This window comes from Pelobates fuscus, chromosome 5, assembly GCF_036172605.1.
Source record: "Pelobates fuscus isolate aPelFus1 chromosome 5, aPelFus1.pri, whole genome shotgun sequence".
Lineage (NCBI taxonomy): Eukaryota > Metazoa > Chordata > Amphibia > Anura > Pelobatidae > Pelobates > Pelobates fuscus.
In genome coordinates this window covers 356,827,746-356,851,842 of record NC_086321.1, presented here as the reverse complement: position 1 = coordinate 356,851,842, position 24,097 = coordinate 356,827,746, and the positions used below count along the sequence as shown (strand labels likewise).

The 24,097-nt window shown below is 40.3% G+C and overlaps 1 protein-coding gene across 1 annotated transcript in view; it reads right to left on the bottom strand.

The window, feature by feature from the left end:
• Positions 1-932: 932 nt before the first annotated feature.
• LOC134611774 (phosphatidate phosphatase LPIN3-like) overlaps positions 933-24,097 on the bottom strand; it is a 53,613-nt gene continuing 30,448 nt past the window's right edge. The window contains exons 4-22 of the mRNA XM_063455989.1: positions 19,191-19,383; positions 17,723-17,818; positions 15,215-15,402; positions 15,010-15,117; positions 14,651-14,753; positions 14,366-14,534; positions 13,984-14,077; positions 13,752-13,903; positions 13,472-13,565; positions 13,213-13,282; positions 13,048-13,140; positions 11,933-11,988; positions 11,563-11,656; positions 11,118-11,266; positions 9,237-9,323; positions 8,984-9,136; positions 8,723-8,834; positions 8,296-8,399; positions 933-2,445 (exon numbers count right to left, since the gene is read on the bottom strand). Coding sequence (XP_063312059.1) covers positions 2,283-2,445; positions 8,296-8,399; positions 8,723-8,834; positions 8,984-9,136; positions 9,237-9,323; positions 11,118-11,266; positions 11,563-11,656; positions 11,933-11,988; positions 13,048-13,140; positions 13,213-13,282; positions 13,472-13,565; positions 13,752-13,903; positions 13,984-14,077; positions 14,366-14,534; positions 14,651-14,753; positions 15,010-15,117; positions 15,215-15,402; positions 17,723-17,818; positions 19,191-19,382 — 2,277 coding nt within the window. The 5' untranslated portion in view covers position 19,383 and the 3' untranslated portion in view covers positions 933-2,282. The remainder of the gene's footprint in view (positions 2,446-8,295; positions 8,400-8,722; positions 8,835-8,983; positions 9,137-9,236; positions 9,324-11,117; positions 11,267-11,562; positions 11,657-11,932; positions 11,989-13,047; positions 13,141-13,212; positions 13,283-13,471; positions 13,566-13,751; positions 13,904-13,983; positions 14,078-14,365; positions 14,535-14,650; positions 14,754-15,009; positions 15,118-15,214; positions 15,403-17,722; positions 17,819-19,190; positions 19,384-24,097) is intronic.

Here is a 24,097-nt window from a genome sequence, read left to right as displayed (position 1 = left end):
TATCCGATGCATAAATGAATGACTAGTAATTATCTGCTGCTCAGTAGTGACAGGTTTGGCTAACCATTATGGGTATTGTAGAAGCTTGTAGCGTGGCTCTGTTCTGCTACTTACTGTATGAGTCATTCGGCTTGGCTTAGTATCATGGGAAACTCTTTAGACTTTTTCGACCAATGATGAACTTTTGGCACTACTGCTGTTGTGGACTGTCATATCTAGTCATTAATCCACAAGCCTATTCCGCCACCATCTGGACTCTGTTGGAATTGCAGAACACTGAAGGTGTTGGCTAGCAAAGTTATTCACTAAAGTATGAATTCAAAGTGAATTTGAAACTAATTTCAAATTTAAGGCCTATGAATTTTGAATTTGAAATTAACTTTGAATAACCCTGTGAGTGCAAATTGTCTAATTTTACATAAAATCCCAGGTATATCCTTTTCCTTTGTCTGCAAAAATGAATATTTAGGGGGAGATTTAAGAAGTCAAAAACAGCTGTTGGTTGGGGTAAAGTGCTAAATAAGGAGCAATCACCATGACAACTGATACAATATTTCTTAACAGTTAGTAGTTTACACCCAAAATAGCACATATTTTGCCTTGGTAATCACCTCCACCTCATTTAGAACTTTTGGTGCTGGCAATTTGAGTAGTTAAAATACGAAATGTCCTTCTTGTGGGGATTTTATTACGTTAATGCACGTTTACACATTTCAGTGTTTTTAACCTAGATCTGCATCTGAGTTTCGAGGCATTCCCGCATAAGCACAGCTCCCACTGAGGACAATTTAGTCATGAAACCAGTCCACCAGTCATGAAATATCAAGGTTTTTTTTAACGAATGGTAGCCAACATTTGAATAGAAACTGCATAGAAAGTAAATGATCAGCTCCGGTGTCTTATCCCATGGTTGGGGAAATCATTTTATTTAAAAATTGTATTTAAATTATACAGCAGGGATTTCAAATCTTATCAGCCATGCTTGAAGACTGAATTGTGTTACTTGGTCTAAACACTATGGGGGCTAAGTATAAGAAGCAATTTTGCGAAAAGCTGAACAATCCCTCCGCAAATCAACGGGATGTTTTTACCGATTACTCCACTTAAAACTTTGCCCCCATATTGCCCATTCTATATATTCTTTGTTCTATTGATCATATTTCGCACGACTGTCTTAAATAAATGGCAACATGGTCATTCGTGGACAGATGGGCCATGTAATTATTTTTCTGATACAGGAGTTTTAATTTGGAGAGCCATAAGCACACAGTGTTTTCAGGATACCACTTGACATGTTGCAAAGTTTTGTGGTATGCGGAAAAAACTGTAAAACCTCTGGCAGGAGGAGAGATGTCTAGGATGCAGATTGACACCCCCGCACTGGTTCTCCTGCCAATTTCAACATTACCACCGCCAAATCTTTGACAATTTATAGACACATAACAAAAAATAAATGCAGGCCTGATGACGGTAATCCTGTGTGTCTCTGTTTTGTTATGCTATTTTTTTTTTTTTAAAGATGTTTAACATTATTTTTAAATATGAACTGTAAAAGATAACAGCAACCGGAAACAAGATTGTGATTTTTTTAAAAAATTTTTTATTTTGGTTGTTAATGGTCCTGAGAAATATAACGTGTATTGCTGTTTTCTAAGTTCAATAGAAATTAAAATATTTTGCTGGAGTGAAATTAACCTAATATTGGTCATCTGTGAATCTATGCATTTTCTTAATATCTGTTTATTAGGAGGAGGTGGGTGTCCTGATGCCTGTGTATTAAGAGAAGGCGAGGGGTGTGTGGTCCTAATGTCTGTATACTAGGAACTGTATTTTTGTTTCTGTATATTAAACTCCTAATGAATCCTTTTGCATCTCCCGGTTATCAGCCAGGCAGTCAGGTTGGCAAGTTGAGCTCCGTGGAGCTAAACTCAAATCTCTGGCATTTACCCAGTGCGTTTACCCTGCTTTTGAAAGACTTCTCAATGCGTTGAATACAACTTGTTGAGGAGTCTGTGATTGGACAGCTGCACACATGCTCGGCTGTTCCACAAGGCTTCTCAATTAGAAACCTCTGATTGGGTATTCTCCAGCAATGATGAGAAAAGTTTGTGTTAGGGGATAAGGGGAGGGCCTACAGTAGCTGCAGATTCTAGATCTGCAGCTATATTTGTATATACCCGCAAAAGAAACATACAAAACTATTTACACGCATGTTTTCTTGGGGGTATATGTAATAAACTGTTAAAAATATTTTTTCCCCCATTCGAATATTTCTTTAATGATTATAGCTGAGCAGACAGAAGCATTGCCAGTTCATCTTCATCGATGGTGGCCACAGTGTCCTTCCAGTATGAAAAGTGATTGAATTCCGGTAAGTGTACATCAGAGGTCGAGCAGGACAGAGAAGGAAACATGACATTCACCAGCTCACACAGCCCAGAATACCTATGGTTGGAAATATGAGGAGTATACAGGTTTGCAAATGAAAGAAAGAAAAAAAAAACAATGAAAAATAGAGTTAGCGAAATAGATGGATAAGAGAAAAACAACGTGTGCTGAAAATCTACAGTAATACATATCTGAAATACTTCATAAATATTAAAGTTAATAACATATTGTGGTTCCAAATTTCCCTTTTGATGTATGAATGCGCAAAACGTATTGCATTACTTTGAAATTAGTTTACTGTTGCAAAAAAACGACTTCTAGAATGTAATGTGTGGATTAAAGGAACACGCCAAGCACCATAATCACTGCATTGCTCTGTAGTGGTTATAGTGCATACCTGCCCACCCATTGTAAGTAGCCAAACTGTGTTAGAATGGTTTGATCTCTTACCTGGTGCCTTTCCCAACCTCCCCTACTGACGATGGAAATCCACAGGCTCTTTAGCAGAAGCTTCTGTTAGATCTCCTGAGCTAAGCCCTATAGTGCTGGGCTTAGTTCAGAGAGGGCGCCAGAAGCTCTTTGTCTGCAATAGTGGAGGTGGGGAGTGGTGCCCAGCCAAGCACCCCGCAGCCAAGAAGCCCAACCATTCCAGGGCATTCCTAGCACCATGACCACTACAGCAGTATGTAGTGGTTATGGTGCTTGTAATGAATTCTATAGGTCAAGCTTTATAATTTTTGCTTATGATTTATCAACATTACATTGTATTTTTGGAAATTCTAATATTTACAAAGGTATTTGATAAAAAAAAATATATATATAGATCCCATATAATACACGTACAAAGACAAGACACGAAAGACCGATCTCCCGTTCAAAGGCATTAAGGACCCTACACACACAGCCAGGGATTACAGACCCCTTATTCCCCTCAGTGCTGGGAGCCCACCAGGCTCGGCAGCTCTTAGTGCCTCCTCTATTCTTTCCTCCCATCCAAATGTTCCTCCCCTCTACACTCCAAACTGGGGGCAAACAAAATGTATGATTACAACTGGCCTTTTAGTTTATCGATTGCAACGGATATGCTGGTTAGAATTATAAATCTCTCACTGACACACATACACTGGTCTTTTAAATGGTGCCGTAATAGCCTGGTGCAGGAAGAAGACCAAAGGCACAGGGTGAGAGATGGGGTGAGTAGAATCAGTTTCTACAGGTTCGTCTGAATCAAAATCCTTTGAATCTACACCCAAACAAAACAATTCGTCTGGGATTTACCTGTGTTGCTCTTATTCAATGAAAAAGCCTAGAAAGCAGCAAAACATTTATTTTACTTTGGCAGAAACTATGTATATTTGAACACGCAAAAAATAAGGCATGTTAATGAGACCAAATCCTGTCACATGCATTAAAGTTGTTTTGGTGCCTATAGTGTCATTTAGGACTCCGTAAAGTAGCATGAGACCCAACTGGGGTCCTAACTGTGGGGTTTAAGTGGCACTGTCACAGTTTTGGGACTGTGACATCGCCGCTGGTGGACCGGGGAAGGGGGAGGTAAAGGTGAGATTGCTTACCTGAACCGGTCCCTCATGGGCACCACCATCTTGGTTGCGATGCTCCTCTTGGACTCTCCAGGAGCATACGTCACTGCTGTGCTTTCGCGCATGCACAGGACGACGTCATTGAGGTCTGTGGTGAATCAGGCAAGACCGCAGGATCCTCCATAGACACAGCCAATTCCCTGCCGCTGTCACGGATGACGGCTTCAGGTCTTGATACATAGGCTCCACCTTGTGTCAGGCGGAGGAGTAATACAGAGACATAGTAGTCCCTACTTTATCTCTGTATATCTCTTGACTGGTTTGGAATTTTAGTGAATTTCCAACACAGTCATAAAAACTATTTCATAAAGATTATATCGCTATGAAATACTCATCTTTAATATGGGGGCGACAGTGCCGCTCTAGAAACTACTGATTTAGACAGGCATGCATACAGGGTTGTCAGATTCCACTGTACGTTTTGTCATTATACCCGTTACTGTATGGGTATAAGTGTATAAACTGCTGTAGAATCAGATACCTTCGCTTGCGACTGCACAATGGGTGGAACAACTGGCCCAAGCCATAAACTCCTGTCCAACCAGTACATGCACTTGAAGCTCCATATCACATTCTTCCACACAGTCAGGTATCTCATCCCCTATCACATACTGCCAACCGGCATCCTGTCTTGCCATTTGTAAACCCCTCCCCACCAAGTCACATAACACATCCCAATTCTCCCGCCATTCATAGAAACATAGAATGTGACGGCAGATAAGAACCATTCGGCCCATCTAGTCTGCTCAATTTTCTAAATAGTTTCATTAGTCCCTGGCCTTATCTTAAGTCTACAATAGCCTGATGCCTATCCCACGCATGCTTAAACTCCTTCACTGTTTTAACCTCTACCACTTTAGCTGGAAGGCTAGTCCATGCATCCACTTCCCTCTCAGTAAGGCAATACTTCCTGAAATTATTTTTAAACCTTTTCCCCTCTAATTTAACACCATGTCCTCTTGTTGTGGTAGTTTTTCTTCTTTTAAATATAGTCTCCTCCTTTACTTTGTTGATTCCCTTTATGTATTTAAATGTTTCTATCATATCCCCCCTGTCTCGTCTTTCCTCCAAGCTATACATGTTAAGTTCCTTTAATCTTTCCTGGTAAGTTTTATCCTGCAATCCATGAACCAGTTTAGTAGCCCTTCTCTGAACTCTCTCTAAAGTATCAATATCCTTCTGGAGATACGGTGTCCATTACTGCGTACAGTACTCCAAGTGAGGTCTCACCAGTGTTCTGTACAATGGCATGAGCACTTCCCTCTTTCTACTGCTAATACCTCTCCCTATACAACCAAGCATTCTGCTAGCAATTCCTGCTGTTCTATTACATGGTCTGCCTACCTTTAATTAATCTGAAATAATCACCCCTAAATCCCTTTCCTCAGATGTTGAGGTTAGGACTCTATCAAATATTCTGTACTCTGCCCTTGGGTTTTTATGTCCTAGATGCATTGTCTTGCACTTATACACATTAAATGTCAGCTGCCACAACACCAATCATTTGTATTACCTAAATAATTTGCCATTGGGCTTATCCCTCCTGGAACATCACCCACCCTATCACACAGCCATAGCTACTCAAGTCACATATTATGTCACTAACCGCCAACCCGGCCACATACATTACACATACACAGATATGGTTTGAGAATTGAAATTCTCAGATTTAGAGCAACTGGTATGGTGGAGGGCACTACTCTACACTAAAAAGCCCTAAGTGCAAAATAAAAAAGTAGATATTAGATATGTTCTAATGGATACCCATTAGAACATATCGAATATCCACTTTTTTTTTATTACACATACACACCCTGTCACAGGTTACACATGTATATGCAGTCACATGTAGTGATGTCGCAAACATAAAATTTTCGGTTCGCGAATGGCGAACGCGAACTTCCGCAAATGTTCGCGAACGGGCGAACCGGGCGATCCGCCATAGACTTCAATGGGCAGGCGAATTTTAAAACCCACAGGGACTCTTTCTGGCCACGATAGTGATGGAAAAATTGTTTCAAGGGGACTAACACCTGGACTGTGGCATGCCGGAGGGGGATCCATGGCAAAACTCCCATGGAAAATTACATAGTTGATGCAGAGTCTGGTTTTAATCCAGAAAGGGCAAAAATCACCTAACATTCCTAAATTGTTTGGAATAACGTGCTTTAAAACATCAGGTATGATGTTGTATCGATCAGGTAGTGTAAGGGTTACGCCCGCTTCACAGTGACAGACCAAACTCCCTATTTAACGCACTGCAAACAGTCCAATTGCACAACCGCAAACTCCCCATTTGCACAAGGTTGGATACCAAGCTAGCCATTTCCCGTTCCTTGTCCTCACTGATGTCATTGAAGGTCTCTTGCTCCACCCAGCCACGTACAACACCAAGGGTCCCCGAAAGGTGACAACAAGCCCCCTGTATATTTTTTTTTTAAATGTACACTACTGTTACACCAGATATGAGTTGCACTGGTGTGACACTGTGCCCTGGCAGACCCTGAAACGCACACTAGTGAAGGAAACTGACTGCTATTATATTACAGTCCAAAAAGTTTGTTTTTTTGTTAAATGCAAGCTATTGTGACACCAGATATGAGTGGTGGCACTCGGCGAGTGGGCACAGTATACACTGTGAGCCTGATACACACGCTGGCAGACAACTAACGGCTATTCAATCTATTACAGTCAAAATTTTTTTTTTTTTTTTTAAATGTACACTACTGTTACACCAGATATGAGTTGCACTGGTGTGACACTGTGCCCTGGCAGGCCCTGAAACGCACACTCGTGAAGGAAGCTGACTGCTATTATATTACAGTCTAAAAGGTTTTTTTTTTTTTTTAAATGCAAGCTATTGTGACACCAGTGAGTGAGTGGTGGCACTGGGCAAGTGGGCACAGTATATGCTGTGAGCCTGACACACAGGCTGGCAGGCAGGCAGGCAACTGCAATTACATTACACAGAAAAAAAAAAAAAAGCAGACTGATGTTCTAGCCCTATAAAGGGCTTTTTGGGGTGCTGTCCTTACAGCAGAGATCAGAGGAGTCCTTCAGGACTGTAGTGGACACTGAATACACTAGCCTAGCTATCAATTTCCCTATCAAATCAGCAGCAGCTACACTGTCCCTACTCAATGTAAAATGTAAAATGGATGCTGTCCAGGAGGTGGGAGGGTCTGGGAGGGAGGGTCTGCTGCTGATTGGCTGGAATGTGTCTGCTGACTGTGAGGTACAGGGTCAAAGTTCACTCAATGATGACGAATAGGGGGCGGACCGAACAGCGCATGTGTTCACCATCCGTGGCGAACAAGCGATGTTCGCCGGGAACTATTCGCCAGCAAACAGTTCGGGACATCACTAGTCACATGGGTCAAACGTAAGGAACATGGATGAAGATCTGGCTATGGCAGAAATGCTGTCAGAGTAATTCAGTAAAGTGAGAATTTTTAGGGACTTCAAAGTGGAATTAAATCTGAGACCAAATTGGAAGCATAGGTGACTTGGAAAAAATTTTTAAGTTTGGCTATTTTATCCTTACATTTTAAGTTAACTTTGAACCTCACTCAATACTCACTTTATTAAATAACCCTTTATGTGTCAATTCGTGTGTCCTGTCCTGCTTGTGGACCACACTACAGTTATACTCGGCTAGCAATTAGGCTTGCTAAGTATTATTACTGAAAATGTGCTACATAAAAGGCACACTATTGTTTTAGACTTCTGACATATAACACAATGGGATATACAGTAAAATATCATTCGGTTATGTGGTTAATTATCTTTACTAGAAAAATATGTAGAAAGAGGTGAGTAATTGAGCTGGAAAAAACACCCCCATAACAAACTTGCATCCAGATGCCACTATCCCTTGGCTCACTATACACGTCTTTGAAATAAATGTAAGGTTTCCTTAATATATTATTTTTTTAAAAATGTTTCTATAAGCTTTTTTGAACATTATAAAAAAACAAAACATCTTTTAGCTCATTTTTTGTAAAAGGGAAAACAAAAAATGCATACCTGCTGTGAAACACATTATGCTGTGAACATTTTGAATATACATCTAACAAGTCACTCCCACCCCCCACTCCCCCATCCCAACAAATTCCTAAGGTTCACTGATTGAGAGAGCCAAGATGTTTTTACATCTCACAATTACATAGTTTGATAAAGATAGAGATTATGTGAACATAATGTTTAAGACCCCTGGGAAGTGAGGATTCCCCATTTACTGTTTCTGACATTTCCTAATTAATTCACACTCTTGTCTGTGCCCTCTCACACCACACCAAGCACTTACGAGGACTTAAAGCATAGGTTCACATCCTGAGTCAGTTCTCCCTTTGGGTTGACAGTGAAGATACGTACTTCGGGTACTCCCACCTCCTTATAAGCCACAACGTCCTGCAAAGCAAACAGCGGTGTAAGAGGAAGGTGCCGATGGGGCATTTATTTTGAAGTAAAAGAGAGGGACAAGTATAGAAAGATGGGGTTGATTTTAGATATTAGAGGAAATAAAGGGCAAACACATGAATCTGATGTTGTGTTTTTTGTTTTTTTCCCCTCTTTTCTCTTAACCATACATAATCTATCATCTCCCTGTGGTTTCACGCTAAATACTTTTTATTTTCAACACCAAGATCACTTCCAGTATATTTGCTAAGAGTTCCTACTGAGATCTGTGGATTTTAAATATCTTTTTTTGCGTGCGTGTTCCTTTAACTCACATTGGGCCTGTTCCCAAAGGCTGCATAAAAAGGTTGAGGGTCCGGAAAGAGCTGTCTGATGTCAGAGAGACATGAAATCTTAAAACGCTCTGGTGTCTTCTCTATGACCTCCCTGCAAAATAATAAAACACAGTCAGGGGTCGGTGAATGTGAGAAATGTGTGGAAAAAAAATCAATGTATAGAATACACAGAGTAACACATACCATCAATACAGCACGATTCGGCAGTCAAGCCATGATGGTTTTATCTGCTGTACTCACCTATGCAGAGCAGTAAAGAGGCTGCTGGGAGATAACAGTAAAGGTCCAAGGGGAAGGGTAAGACCTCCTTCATTTATCCTCTGAAGAAAGTTCTTGGTGAGCTCGGCCAGACCCACTGAGCGTGCAGAGCAATACACAAATCTGTATCCATTCCTAGGAGACACAAGTGGAGTCAACGGTTAGGCACATTGGAAGCAAGTGAATCAGAAATACCCTGACTGCAGTACATATTATAACTTGATATAGAACTGACCTTTCAATGGCATGATAGAGTTGAACTATTCCCTGCTGCGTCCAGTCTTTTCCAAGTTGTGGTAAAATGTGACCAAGAGCATCTGACCTGAAGGGTTACAAAGTTTGCGAAACAATCTTCAGAAATGGAACATGACGAAGTTCTTATAAGAAATGTGACAGTCGGGGGCGGGGCCTAATCGCAGAGCTGTGCAGACGCTCATCTCAGCAGCTCCTGCTAAACCGGGGACTTAACGCCAAAATTGACCGCCATACAGGCACTTAATTACGACCACAAGGCTACCACTCGAGAGAGGATACCGAGGTGCAGAGATCGGTACCTCCCCGGCGTCGAACCGAGCAACGAAAAAAAAATAAGGCCTACAAGCATGGCAGGCGCAGGGGAGGCGGCTGCTCCCCAGCAGCAAGGCCAGGCCGGAAGGCTGACTGCAAGCCCTCGTTCCCCCCCCTCTGGACCGGTGGGGGTTATCCCGGTCCACCCCCAACCAACTCCCGGGCACAGCAATGGCCCAGTACCGGCTATATGGAGGCAAAAAGCTACTGTCCCTACGACCTCCAAGATGGCGTATGCCTCTAGCACCGCCGTCACGTCCAACACTTGGCGGGAAACCGAGAAACGACTGGACATCATATTCAATGCCTTCTGGGAGTCTCTAGAAGCCCGCATGAGGGGCTCAGAGCCTGCAGAGATCCCCCAGACTTTGCCACAGGGTACCTCACATGACGCCAAACCGGTAAAAATAGCAGAGCAACCCCAACGGCAGAAGCAACAAAAGGGCACTAACCTGAACCGGCGGGAGCAGAGGCAGGACACACAACCCAAAAAAGCGGATGATGGAAGGCGGAGGGTGGTCAAAAAACGGCATCTTCCAGGCAAGGCGGGGAAGCAGAGGAGACCGCCAAAGACGAGCACCAGACCACCCCAAACAATGCAGGTGCAGCTAAACTCAGCACCCACAGCAACTCAGAAAAGCCCAGAGGATCTCGGCACCCGGTCACCAGGGAGATCGCACCAGCTGCACCATCTACAGCAGGGGGTATTCACCCAGCCCATTCAAGGCATCGGCTGACCCCAAACGGACTGAGACTCTAACACAGGCATAGTATTGTCTTACACCTGACTCTTTGCCCCACTGGAACTGGACATATCTCTATTATTCAACCTTTTGTTTAATGTTCAGTTTTGCTTCCCACAACTCCCATCACTCGCAGCCAACATGGAGGTCTGCATATTAAGCTAAGATGCTACTGTAGCTAGGGAGTTTTACTTTCACTTTAGCTGGAACCACTGTCTCAGCCACAACCATGCCCCTAGTTTATCCAGAATAAATAGCCCTCTATTGAAATAGCATGGTATAAAGGCGATGCAACTAAACGTGTGGTAATAATCTATGTTTTCTCTTCACATTAGTTATTTTAACTAAATCTTACTTTGCTGGAATAAATGTTTAGCTAAGCTTATAAATACAAAAAATTGTGCAAATTATCACGCCACTGTCTGACCTATGTGACTCTTGAGATACGCTGTTGTGGCGTCTGTTTGTAACCTCCCGCACAACAAAAAAAAAAGAAATAATAAAAAAAAAAAAGAAATGTGACAGTCAGGTTATTAGATCCAAGAAGAGGCTTCAGGCACTCACAGAATTCAAATGCAAAGACGTTTTATTGGATCAAAATGCAATGAGCAACGTTTCGACCTAAACCAAGGTCTTTGTCAAGCTCATATAGACCTTGACAAACTCTATGAGCACCTGAAGCCTCTACTTGGATAAACCATATGACAAGGATTTGCTGGTCCTGCTTAAAATGCCCTGTGATTTCTAGGAATTGAGTGCAGTCCTCCTTCCTTTTTTGAGGTTATTATAGTGAGGTATGTACTCACTTGGTAACTGTGCCATCAATGTCACTCACGATGATGCGATCCTGGCTATCCCAAAGGTAGATCTGGGATCGGGTGCGACATGTCCCCTGAAATTTAGTGCAAATACTAAACACAACTTCATTAGCCCCATCTTGAAGGTTTAAACGTTCCTGTTGAGAGAGACTGTAAGAGTCAGGTGTTGCAAGAAAACCAGAGTACTTGCCAATTATTTTCACACAAGCTGGCCAAGAGCACAAGAAAGAGAGTGTTTTTTTTTTCATGTCACCAGCACGCCAGTCAAGAATGTAGCGGATAATGTTACAGCTTAGAGGAGATGACAATGAGCACTGAGAAAAGACAAATTCATAAACACAAATGCAGTGGAAAAGAAAAAACATGTATCCTACCAAAAGCGAGACGTAATAAGACAAGAATGTGAAGCTTCTACAATGGAACTCTCACTTACTATCTGCTCTGAAGTAAGACGTAGGGATCTCCTGTTCTGTGGAGGCTGTCCTGGTGTTTTGGAAAGCTCACTGGTAACAATCGTCTCTGTCAACCTTCAAGTAAAACATGGAAAAAGATACTTGTCTCGGAATACAGAAGAGAGACGAGAGAAATGGAGGAAGGAAGACAACGGACTGAAATAGGGTGATGAGGTCTCCCCTTTTGGGAGAAAGGAATTCTTGCCCTGGAAGATGATTTAAAAAAATAGTAATTTTGGAAACATTGATCCCTTGCCGTGCAATTATAGTCCCATTACTTTGATAAGCAAGAAAAAAAATTGAGAGAAGGTGAAAAACAGATGGAGAAATAATTAAACGAAAAATCCTCACCTATGTTGGTTGAGATCTTCTTTCTGCTCCTCAGATTCATCAGTTTGGGGTGTTTGCTGCGTGAGTGAGAGTGATGGAGAAAGTGGAGTGTGAGGAGGGGTAGGAATGGAAGCACTGGGATCAACTTAAAGGGAGAATATTAGATTTAGGAGAATGTAACGCTATAATATAGAGAAATCAAGAACTGTTTAAAGTGGGAATGGAGAAATTATGATTGGGAGAGACTGAGAACAAACAAAACATTCTGGGAATGATGCCCGGTAACATAGCTACTTATTGTGAAATTTCATTTAAAGAACAACAAAGTTTTGCTTATGGATCCAAATGTTTTACATGGTTGATTCTTTTTAGAGGGTAAATTAGCTGGTCATTGTTAGTTGGAGGGGTTACTATGAAGAAGTAAATCTCTTAGCGGGTTTATATTGAGATTTAGGTCAATGTTATTAAGAGGGTTTAATATGAAGAATTAGATCACGGTTAGGGAGTTTGATATGAAGAATTTGATTATTGTTCGAGAGTTTAATAAGATGACTTAGATAGCTGTTAGGGAGTTTAACAAGAAGACTTAGATCACTGATAGGGGGTTTAATATGAAGACTTAGGTTACTGTTAGGGGGTTTAATATAAAATGTATTTAAATATTACAGGGTTTATTATAAGCTGCAGGCCAATCTTAGCTGGGGATACGGAAGGAAGGCGATAAAATAATTTGAAAATACTAAGGAGATTTATAAAGACGGCCGTAGTTGATATTTGTCGTAAGATGCCATTTTTTTCCCATTGTTACATTAGTAGTGGGGAAGAATGTAGCGGAAAGATAATCAGGGTTATTTACTGAAGTGGGAATTCAAAGTAAATTTCAGCTTTAAGGCCAGAGTAGCCACACTAAAAAGCATAGCTGACGTAGAGAATTGTTCCAGTTTGTTGACCTTAAAAGTTGACCTTCACTTTGAATGCTCACTTTACTAAATAAACCTGAACGGGATCGTAAGAAGGGGAAAGTGTGAACGGACAACAGTACAAAAGATGGAGCAATTAGAAATATAAAGTGACCCATGGTTTGACTTTGTGTGAAATTAGTAAAAGTTCTGCACTGACAGATTTTATTTTCTTACCATATGTTGAGGGAGATCCTTTCGCCGCCATGAGAACCACCATCTTCCTGATCTGGGGGGCATCTTTTGGTAGACAAGCTGATTAACTATGTCCTGGCAAAATAATAACGTATTAGAAACAGCCTGGCAGAAATGTGAAATACATCCGATAGCAAGTGATATTACCTTGGGTAGGTCTTCATTAAAAACCTGCTTACACAGGATGATAGGGGCAGCAGTCGCCCAGTTATAAAACCTGAAAATATAGAGGAAAATAAGACAAAGCAGAGAATTCGATGCAGAAAAGGAAATGCATACATAAGGATAATAGTGGAGACATTGAATAAACACACAAAAATGCACATTGAAGCAAAGGCATTAAAAAAAAAAGCTTTTTAAAACCAAATACTATGGGGATTCGAGTAAGAAGTAATGTCGGCCTTACTTGTCGTGTATCCGCAACACCAATCTTGTGTCTTCTATAAGCAAAGGATTTTGACAGAATTCTGAATACGATATCTGGTGTTTCAGGAATCTTTCTGTGTTTGGAGAAGAAATAACTGAAATGACTTTTACAGGAAAAACAAATAAACACCCGGTTCATTGTACCCGACAGTACGACAGAGACAAAAAGTAAGGATATACAAAACATACAGGGAGCTACAGCGGGATGCACGCTCCTTTAATTCTCAACATCATTACTCGAGAAACCCATGCATACTTACCCATGGGAATGTCCCAGGTGTCTGTTAGCCCGCCGCACAGTGACAGTTCTATGTAGTTCTCCTGCTGCCTGACCAATGCCTCCTCATTCTCATCTGAGTCTTGTTCAGAGATTCTCTGGTGCGGAGGTGGGGCTGGCAGTGGGTACGGATCACTGCAGTGACAGAATTTGGGAGGTTTTGAATTTAGTTAAAAAATATTATTACATCCCAACTGTTCTGCATTTCAACTGACCTATTTGGGAAATAGAGAGACACTTCCTGGGATTCCGGAGATAGAAGGTCCTCAGGCTTTGGAGTTGGTGAATTAATGGGAGGGTTGGCACAAGCTAGACGTGAAAATCAGGTGAAATGTCACCATAGGATAATTATTATAATAAAAAAAAAGGATAGAAAGAAGATAAAACAGATCAAAATGTAATGAAGCTAGAATGTTATGGAGAGTAGAAGGCACACAAAAAAAAGAAACAGAAATCTTTAACATTTAATGAATGGAAATTAGATGATTAGATTAGAAGAAAAAAAAAAACTAGCTAAACAGAAAAAATAGACCTGTTTGACTATTGAGACTGTACTAGGAAAACCATACATACACTATTTCTTCTACTTTAGCTCACCATCCTGGTCTAGGATTTGGGGTGGGTCCTCCAGTGCATCGTAACTTGTTGTTGAAGGTTGGTCTGCTGGCTCTTGGAAGAATGAAGATTGTGACTTAAGAGTTTCCCAGTTGGTGGGGCTTGGAGGTGCCGATTGTGAAATTTGGGGTATTAATTCTGCCCGGCTCACCTGTAAAAAAAATAAAAAAAATAAACAGAATGAGATAACATCCACTTGGTAATGAGGGTTATATCCATGTGCTAATGTCTGAAGAAAATCCAGGTAGTTGTGGAAACTCTTGTTACCTGGGGAAGCCTTCCCCAGTCCCATTCCATGCACTGCTCAGTTAGAGGTGTATTTGGAAGCCTCATTTCCAGTTCAGAGTCACTTTTCGGTGAAGGAGAGCGACTGGTGGAGAAATGGTGGAGAAAATAGGTTAACATACATGTTATTCTAGTTCTTCGTGCAATCAGGCATACGTGTGGTTGTATTGCCAGGATTGTTGTATCAGTCACACTGTCCACACAGTACTTCAAGTGAGCACATAGTAATGTGAGCCAATAAATATGTTACTTTATCACACAAGCACGTATCCTTATATCGACAATATCTTGGAAGAATCATACAGTGTTTGCTGTACATGTTCACCCACTTTTAGGGTTACCTCGACTGATGTGTTACAAGTTCCTCGTCGTAGCAGGGGTAGAAAACATTGGGCTGGGACTGAGAATTTTTCTCTGCTACATCGCAGAATGAGAAATACATGGATTCTCTGCAATGTGATGGGGGAAGAATGAAGATATATGTTAGTAAACACACTGCTTGTATCTGTGCATTATAAAGATGTCACATGCGTAGGTTTGTCTCACCGAGCAGAAAGGACAGGCATCTGTTCTTCTGCAGCTACCTCCAAAGTCAGCTCCTCTCGCCTTTTGTCTCCTTTCCTGCTCCAGCGCTGTCTTCTTGTAGTAGTGTCAATAGGAGACTCTGACAGACTAGGATGGGGTTCAGTAGGAGACAAAGAATAGTCACTGCTGGCTGGGAGTGGAGAAAGATTCTGCAAAGGAGACCGCAGGGAGTAGACTAAGAAATTTCTATGCACTGTAGTATATTGTGAAACAAGGGTTAGTTTAGTTACATAGGCTGAAAACAGACACGTGTCCATCAAGTTAAGCCTTCCTCACATCTGTTTTTTTGCTGTTGATCCAAAAAGAAGGCAAAAAAAAAAAAAAAAAAAAACTCTGTTTGAAGCATTTCCAATTTTACAACAAACTAGAAAAAAATTCCCTCTTGACCCCAGAATGGCAGTCTGATTAATGCTTGGATCAAGACGCTATTACCCTACAGTGTAAAGATTGTATCATTGAATATTATGTTTTTACAAGCATGCATTTAGTTGCTGTTTAAACATCTGTACAGATTCTGATAAAACTACTTCTTCGGGCAGAGAATTCCACATCCTTATTGTTCTTACCGTTAAAAAAAAAAAACCAAAAAAAAAAAACCAAAAAAAAAAAAAAAAACACCTTTCCTTTGCCTTAGACAAAATCTTCTTTCTTCCAGACTAAACGCACGACCTCGTGTCCTATGTAAAGTCCTGTTTGTGAATAGATTTCCAGATAATGGTATATATTTGTATAATGTTATCATATCCCCTCTGAGGAGACATTTTTCTAAACTAAAGAGGCTTAAATTTCATGTTTTTTTTTTTTTTTTTTTTTAACATGTGCATTGTGAAACAGACAAGTGTATATGGACATTTACACAGAAACAAAATCAATACATTTGAAATCAGGAAGAACATTAAAATCCCAAAATACAAAGTTTATTTAATGTTCTAATAATCCGCCATGCATTGTCTTTATCTTTATGGTAGTTCCTTCTACAGGCAAATCTATCCCACACTATCCTCTCTATATGCACTGCAAAGCGATCTGGGTTATTCACTTAAGTGAGAATTCAAAGTAAATATTAAATTAAGATCAATGTAGCCAAACTAGAAGCATTGGTACATTTTTCTAGTCTGGCTAGTTGGTCTTTAAAATTCACTTTGAATTCTCATGTTAGTGAAAAACTTAGTAAAATAAGTCCATATATGAAATACATAATATGCAGATTATCACGGGCATCAGATGTGTAAAGTCAGCCCTGAGAAACATATTGGGGGATATTGATCAAATTGTTCTGAAAAGTGACGGTTACTGTTACGAACGCTGGTATTTTGAATACCCGTTTGTTTGCTTTCTCCCGAACTGCTAGAGGCTGAGTGATTATAGCTCATAGTTCGGGTGTTGATCCGAACGATCTCCAGATGAAAATACAGCATACAAGTGAATCCACCAAGTAATCAGATGCATACTCAAACATCAGCCTGAATTAGATGAAGGGTACAACAAGAATTAATTTATTCAGGTCAAACGGCCGGCTTTTATGCAAGACAACGGTACAGTATTCACGCCCATAGAAACCTCCACAACACGCCCCTTACATTCCCGAGTCACAATGACGCGACATAAAATATTAAATATTAAATGTACATAATAAAACACACAAATATTATAGGGACCCCCCTAAATGGCATATCCCCAGATAGTTTGGATCTGAGCACCCAAGTTGTCCAAAAGGTGCGCAGATCCCACGAACACAGCGGAATCGCTACCGGGGCAAAGATTTCCCAAACCGAACAAATCCATAAAAGTTGCCCCTGGCTCATAGGTAGCGTTTGTTCCCTGGGTTCATGAGAACAAACCTACCGAACATCGCTCTCCTGGCTGGTCGGGGAAAAGAAGCAGGCGTTCGCAAAGTTGACCGGCATTCAGGAAGTCGAGAGTCCGATTAGGAGTTCCAGATACTCGACTTCCAGACACGTGTGCCAAGATGGCCGTCATTTTCTCCAACACATGTTGTATGGTTACACATGAATGAGCACCAAAGTTTGTTGTTTTCTTCACAGTTACATTAGGTCATTTTGGTCATAAAAATTAAAGTGTCATAAAAGCGTTCTAAAAAGTGACAGTTTTTCGTCATAGTAAATTCCACCAGTTTTCACAGAAATTTCAGAAGAATGGCAAAGTAAAAAAAAAAAAGTGGTGAATCTTTAAGATTTATGTTCAGTGCCCACAAGAAGCAACAGATGAAAAAAAAAAGAAAAAAGAAACAGATGAATCAATTGTGCAGAAATGTTGTTGAAAAGTAAATGTAATGGGGTTGGTGACACTTTGATAAATAATTTTAAATCCAGTTCATTTTTAATTATTTAATTGTGTCACAATACAGTACTCACAACATTTTCTATTACATGTGCTTTATAAAAACCCATCATCATACTCCTATATCTATCCTTAATCTACATTCATTATTTTCTCTGCTCCACCAACCTCAGTCTCCTCCAGCTCTTGCACGAAAAAAGCTTCTCCATTTTCCCCAAGTCTCATCTGCAGGTCCACTGGCTCTCCATTCACCTCGATATCTACCTGGAGAAAGTACCACATGTAATTCATGAGAAGCTCTCAGTGGTCAAACATGGTGTCAGTACAACTCTATATAAAGACTGAGTAAGCTTGCAAGGTAATTGGAAGCAAACAAGAGTTATGAAAGTAGACATCATGTTTCTCTTTTCTCTCCCACTCTAGGGAAATGTTAAACAAATAAAGATAGACACCATGTCTACTCACTAGTGGTTCTTACCAGTGGATACAAATAATGTAGTTGGCAGTTAGCTTGGCGACACATTCTTTAGTTGTAATATTAGCGTAATTACTATTTTTCAACTGTAACACAACATAAAATAAATGCTGAAGAACAATGTAATTAAAAGGGACACACTATAATCACCAAAACAATTATAGCTTATTGTATTTGTTCTGGTGAGTATAATCAGTCCCTGCAGGCTTTTTGTAGTAAACACTGTCTTTTCTACTCCTCAGATGACTACTACTAGAGTTGTTCCCAGGGCAGTGCTGCATAGTGTTAATGATATTCAGTGTCTCAACCCTCTGCATGGAGACCCTGAACTTTTCTAATAGAGATGCAATGATTCAATGCATTTCTCCGAGGAGATGCAGATTGGCCAGGGCTGTGTTTGACTTGTGCTGCCTCTGCCCCTCATCTGCCTCCTTGACAGTCTCAGCCAATCCAATGTTTTTCTATGGGAAAGCATTGTGATTGGCTCAGATCACCACCAATGAGGCAAATCAGGGACAGAGCCAGCACCAGCAGACTGTAATAAAGGTAAGATTTTACTATATTTAGGGGGAAGGGGGACAGAGGGGCTTGAGACTGTTTTTAACACTATAGGTTCAGGAATACATGTTTAAGCAGAGGGTTACTGCTTCCTCGGAGAATAATGGAGCCATTAGCCTTAGTGACTGTCTTTCAGTAGCGGCAGCCGGTTGCTACTTTGCAAAAAATATGCAGTTAGTAAACAGCCACTACTCTCTAAAAATAACGATAGGCACAGTAATGATGGTTGCTTACAAGTAGCGAAAAGATTGTAAACAAGCATATCATTTTTTTAAAAATAATTTTGAAATGATTTTAAAACATTGCAAAAATAAATAGAAAGAGTGAGTGGTGAATCTCAAGAAAAATCAGACATATTCTCGTTTCCAGTATAGCACGGACATCACAAGAGGATTAGTGACTGAAAATATAACTACACAACAATTTTGGAAGTAGACATTTCAAATGTTACACATGTAGAAGAGAACCTGTTATAAATTTGTATTACAGTGAAAGTAAATAATAGCATGATAATCAATATATTATGTCGATTCAGAAATGGAAACAGACAAGCAAATCTCTACTGGCAAGAATTAACATGGAGTTAAAATGCTTTAACTTTACCCCCATTTCTGCAGATCGTAATATGCCCAGTTTTCCAAAGCGAACGTGAAAAGGAGAAGACCGGAAAGAGCCATCTGGCTGTCTGATCACCACCACATCGATGGATCCAGAAAGTGTGGCCGGATTCACGCCTTTATACAGGTCTCGAACGCGGCCTAGCACGGACCCCGCTAGTTGTCCCACATAATTCATCCTCTAAGGAGAAAACAAGGAAGGCATTGAACATGCCGTAAACAAAGAGGTTTGTATTGTACTCTCTAGGCAGATGTGTACAAATTAAGAACTTCCATTTCAGTCCGACAACAATATAAATGGTTAAGGACGTCCACAGCAAGTCCAGAAATGTCACGTAACCGTGTTTCACTTGAAAGAAAAGGCCACTTCTCTAAATAAACAGAAGAGGTCTAATCATTGAAACATCTTCTATATTTTTACTTCCTCTGTTGCCAAACCTCATAGCTCTGCCCAGCATGTACACAATGTTTATAGATTACACGTTTGACTGTTTAGCACAGGGTTCCCCAAACTCCGGCCCTCCAGATGTTGCTGAAATACAACTCCCATGATTCTCAGCCTATGTATTTAATTCATAGAATCATGAGAGTTGTAGTTCAGCAATATCTGGGAGGGCCAGAGTTTGGGGAAGCCTGGTTTTTAGCACTTTCATCTTTGAGCAAAAAAGACAACGTAAAGTAAAAACCAGAATTTTTTTATCTCAGCACATATAGTGATTGATAATTTTCCCATGCTGAGAACAGAATAAAACGCAGACAGGAATATAGACAATTTCTAAAAGACTCTAGTGACAACACTGCTACTTGTAGCCGGATTATTTATTAGAGGGTTTGGCTCTTGACCCTTTCCTCTGCAGGGAGGTTTGAAATGGGTATCGGGTTTTATATAGCGGCTCCTATCTCTGGGCTTGACTAATTGTGAAATAATCCAGTACCAGGGCAATACGTTAAAGGCCAGACTAATTTTCTATTTCATTTAATAATAAAAAAAAAAAATGCAATTTATTAGAACTATATTAACTCGGTTCTGTTACTATTCCGGTGGTTATGGGGCAGATATTATTTAGGTTCCTTACCCTTGTTTTTTGTTAAACCTTTTTCAACAAAAATAGGACTCTGCTCAGAAATGGGAACCCGTGACCTTAATCCTCTGTTGCTGCTCAGATATATTATATTTCCCTAATATAGCCATCCAAGCTTTGGGTGAGTTCGGAGGTTTCGTTTTCTTAACACATTTTGAATGGCAGGGAGAGAATTGACTATGCAAGCCAAGATGACAAATACAAGATGCACGTATCAGCCCGGCATGCTGCATGTTGAGTTGACTGTCAACTTTTACCCCCCCCACCCTCACGCACTGCGCATGCACAACACGCTGCTAAAGCATTCTTGTTTAGACAGAAAGCCCTTTATTTAATACCTTTAATTACTCTCACTGAGCTGTTTGGAGAGTGTCTTTGGTGATCCAGCAAGTAAGAAAAAGAAAATCAACCAGGGATGCAAGGAATTTCATGCAAACTATGGGACAATTGGGAGGTATGCGTTAACTAGTGTTGACCTCCTATCTACTTTTTGGGATAAAGGTTTACTATTCGATGCATCTCTATGAGGAGGTGCTGATTGGCCAGGGTGGAGTTTGGCTCTACCCCCAGCCCGCCTCCTTGGTTGAGATCAGCAGAATTGACAGTCTCAGCCAATCCAATGCTTTGCTATGGGAAAGCATTGTGATTGGCTGAGAACATAATTTCTCAAGATGACAGCCAAGCAGGCAGATCAGGGGCAGAGCCAGCACCAGCAGACTGGAACAAAGGTAAGATTTTACTATATTTAGGGGTGGCAAGGGAGAGCTGTGGGGGAGGTGGGGTGGCTAGAAATTTTAACACTATATGGTTAGAAATACATGTTTGTGTTCCTGACCCAAAGTATTCCTTTAAAGACAAAAACATGCAGAACTGCTAATGTGTTCCTCCCTACTAACCAGCGTGCAATGCATTGGCATTTGCTGTGTTATTCAAAGGTTACATTAGTACAATTAGTGTGTACTGCAGGATTTACTTTATTTATTTATTTATTTATTAATTAAAGGCCAACAGCTATCGAACAGTCTGAACAGTCACAATTTTAGAGTCCTGTCTTGCTGTCCTGCTTTTGGTCTCTGATGTCCCATTCCTTGTCCCCAGAAATTACAGCGGGAGTGCATCATAAGATAAGAGAGTGGTACTAGCTAGAGAGTTGGCATGCGTGTACTCCAGGCTGACATTATCCCTTCTTGGGCAAGACTGCCCCTTATTGCGGGCAAGCCCAAACACTATGGCATCACCAATGATGGACATGGTGTTAATGTCCAGCATGCACCACCACCAGTTCCGAATTCATACCGCAAAGTGTTGAGTAGTATGTCTATGTATACACGATGTTATCTCTAGAGAGAAGTGTACAATCTTTTTAAGTAAAGCTTCATTGGGAATTTACAAAAATAAATACATTGTTAGATTTCTGTATTTTCCATTAAAAAAAAATAAGTGTTCATTGTGACTAAATTTTCGACAGCTGTTGGCCTTTTGTTAAAAATAAAAAATAAAATAAAAAAAATGTGAAACTTGCAGTACACACCTATTCTACTAATGTAACCTTACCACACCAAATGCCAATGCATTGCACGCGCCCAAGTACTAAATAGCAAAGGAATAGTTATACAATTCTTGGTTTCTGTCGCCATCTACTGGCCAGTGATCATCCTTGTTCTGCTGAGGTTATAAATGGCTCAGGGAGAACACGACGCAGGGTTACTAGATCTCCGTGCATTAGGGACATTTAGTAAGAACCAACGAAAGGGACACTTAATAAAAACCCATGAAATAAAAAACAACTTTTAAGAAACACTGCTAAACAAAACTATGCATTTAGCCTAATCTGCCCTCATTATGGCCTTGATTAAGATTTGTGCATAAGCTTTTCCAATGATTGAATATTTAATATTTTTGGACAAACTTTCTAAATTATTTAATATTTTTTTTTAAATGTTTTAATATTTTTTTCTATATTGATATATGATATATTTTTAAAATTGTAATATTTTGAAAAAAAAAATATATTTCACACTCTCATCCAAAAATATTAATTCATTTAAAAAGCTTAATTGAATTAATTAAAGCCCTAAAATCATGATTTTGCAGCCCAACTCAAGCTGCACCAGCGTTGTAGTGGCTTGTGTTGGCACACGTGCAAACTGCAAGATCATTGCCAACTAAAGCCAACCAGACACAAGCAGGCTCTAAGCACTTCGGAAGCAATTCGTGTTTGCTCTTCGTGCATTTATATGACTGACAATTTGTTGAATGACATTCTCCGAAGGATAGTCTAAAGCCTCACACAATATCTAGAACTATACTCCTTAGTTTTAACGCACATGACATTGACACTAGTGGAAGTTTTAAATAAAAGGACATTTTAGAAAAAGCCCTAACATGAGGATTAAACTTTCTTTCACATAAAGATATATTAGCGTATAATTCATCAGCATGAAACCCAGAGAAAACACACTGGAGGTTTTCAGTGAGACGACAAATTGTGCAAGAGGATCATCCAGGTCAAACAAATTTACAGGTACAAAATAAAAATAAAAATAAGAATCTACTCCTATAAAAAGGATATCGCAAAGTGGTAAAAAAAAAATAAAAAAATTAAGGTGTAAACATGTTATAATACAATAATATATGCTATTTCTTTAGGTTTTAATCTAGGTAGCCTGATATGGTGAATAGTCACTGCCCTTTCCTCCACCCTCTTGCTGATGTGGTGGAGGGTATTAGGGTAATATGATGGAGATAGGGTGTACAATAGGACAACAATAAATAATGCCCAACACCCTGGTCTTGAATAGTTAATAGAGAACAGAGGTAGGCAACCTTCAGCACTCCAGATATATGCAACAGGGTTGATGTTCCAGGAGGGATAAGCTAAATGGCAAATGATTTAGGTAAACTAGAAAAATGGTCAGAGTTGTGGCAACTGACATTTAATGTGGATAAGTGCAAGATAATGCATCTTGGACGTAAATACCCAAGGGCAGAGTACAGAATATTTGATAGAGTCCTAACCGCAACATCTGACGAAAGGGATTTAGGGGTGATTATTTCTGATGACTTAAAGGTAGGCAGACAATGTAATAGAGCAGCAGGAAATGCTAGCAGAATGCTTGGTTGTATAGGGAGAGGCATTAGCAGTAGAAAGAGGGAAGTGCTCATGCCATTGTACAGAACACTGGTGAGACCTCACTTGGAGTACTGTACGCAGTAATGGACACCGTATCTCCAGAAGGATATTGATACTTTAGAGAGAGTTCAGAGAAGGGCTACTAAACCGGTTCATGGATTGCAGGATAAAACTTACCAGGAAAGATTAAAGGAACTTAACATGTATAGCTTGGAGGAAAGACGAGACAGGGGGGATATGATAGAAACATTTAAATACATAAAGGGAGTCACCACAGTAAAGGAGGAGACTATATTTAAAAGAAGAAAAAACACCACAACAAGAGGACCTAGTCGTAAATTTGAGGGGCAAAGGTTTAAAAATAATATCCGGAAGTATTACTTTCCTGAGAGGGTAGTGGATGCATGGAATAGCCTTACAGCTGAAGTGGTAGAGGTTGACACAGTGAGAGAGTTTAGGCATGCGTGGGATAGGCATTAGGCTATCCTAACTATAAGATAAGGCCAGGGACTAATGAAAGTATTTAGAAAATTGGGCAGATTTGATGGGCCGAATGGTTCTTATCTGCCGTCACATTCTATGTTTCCATAATTCTGGCAAAGCATCAGGGGAGATGTAGTCATTTGGAGTGCCGAAGGTTGTCTACCCATGTTGTAGAAGATAGATGCCTTCCTTGCA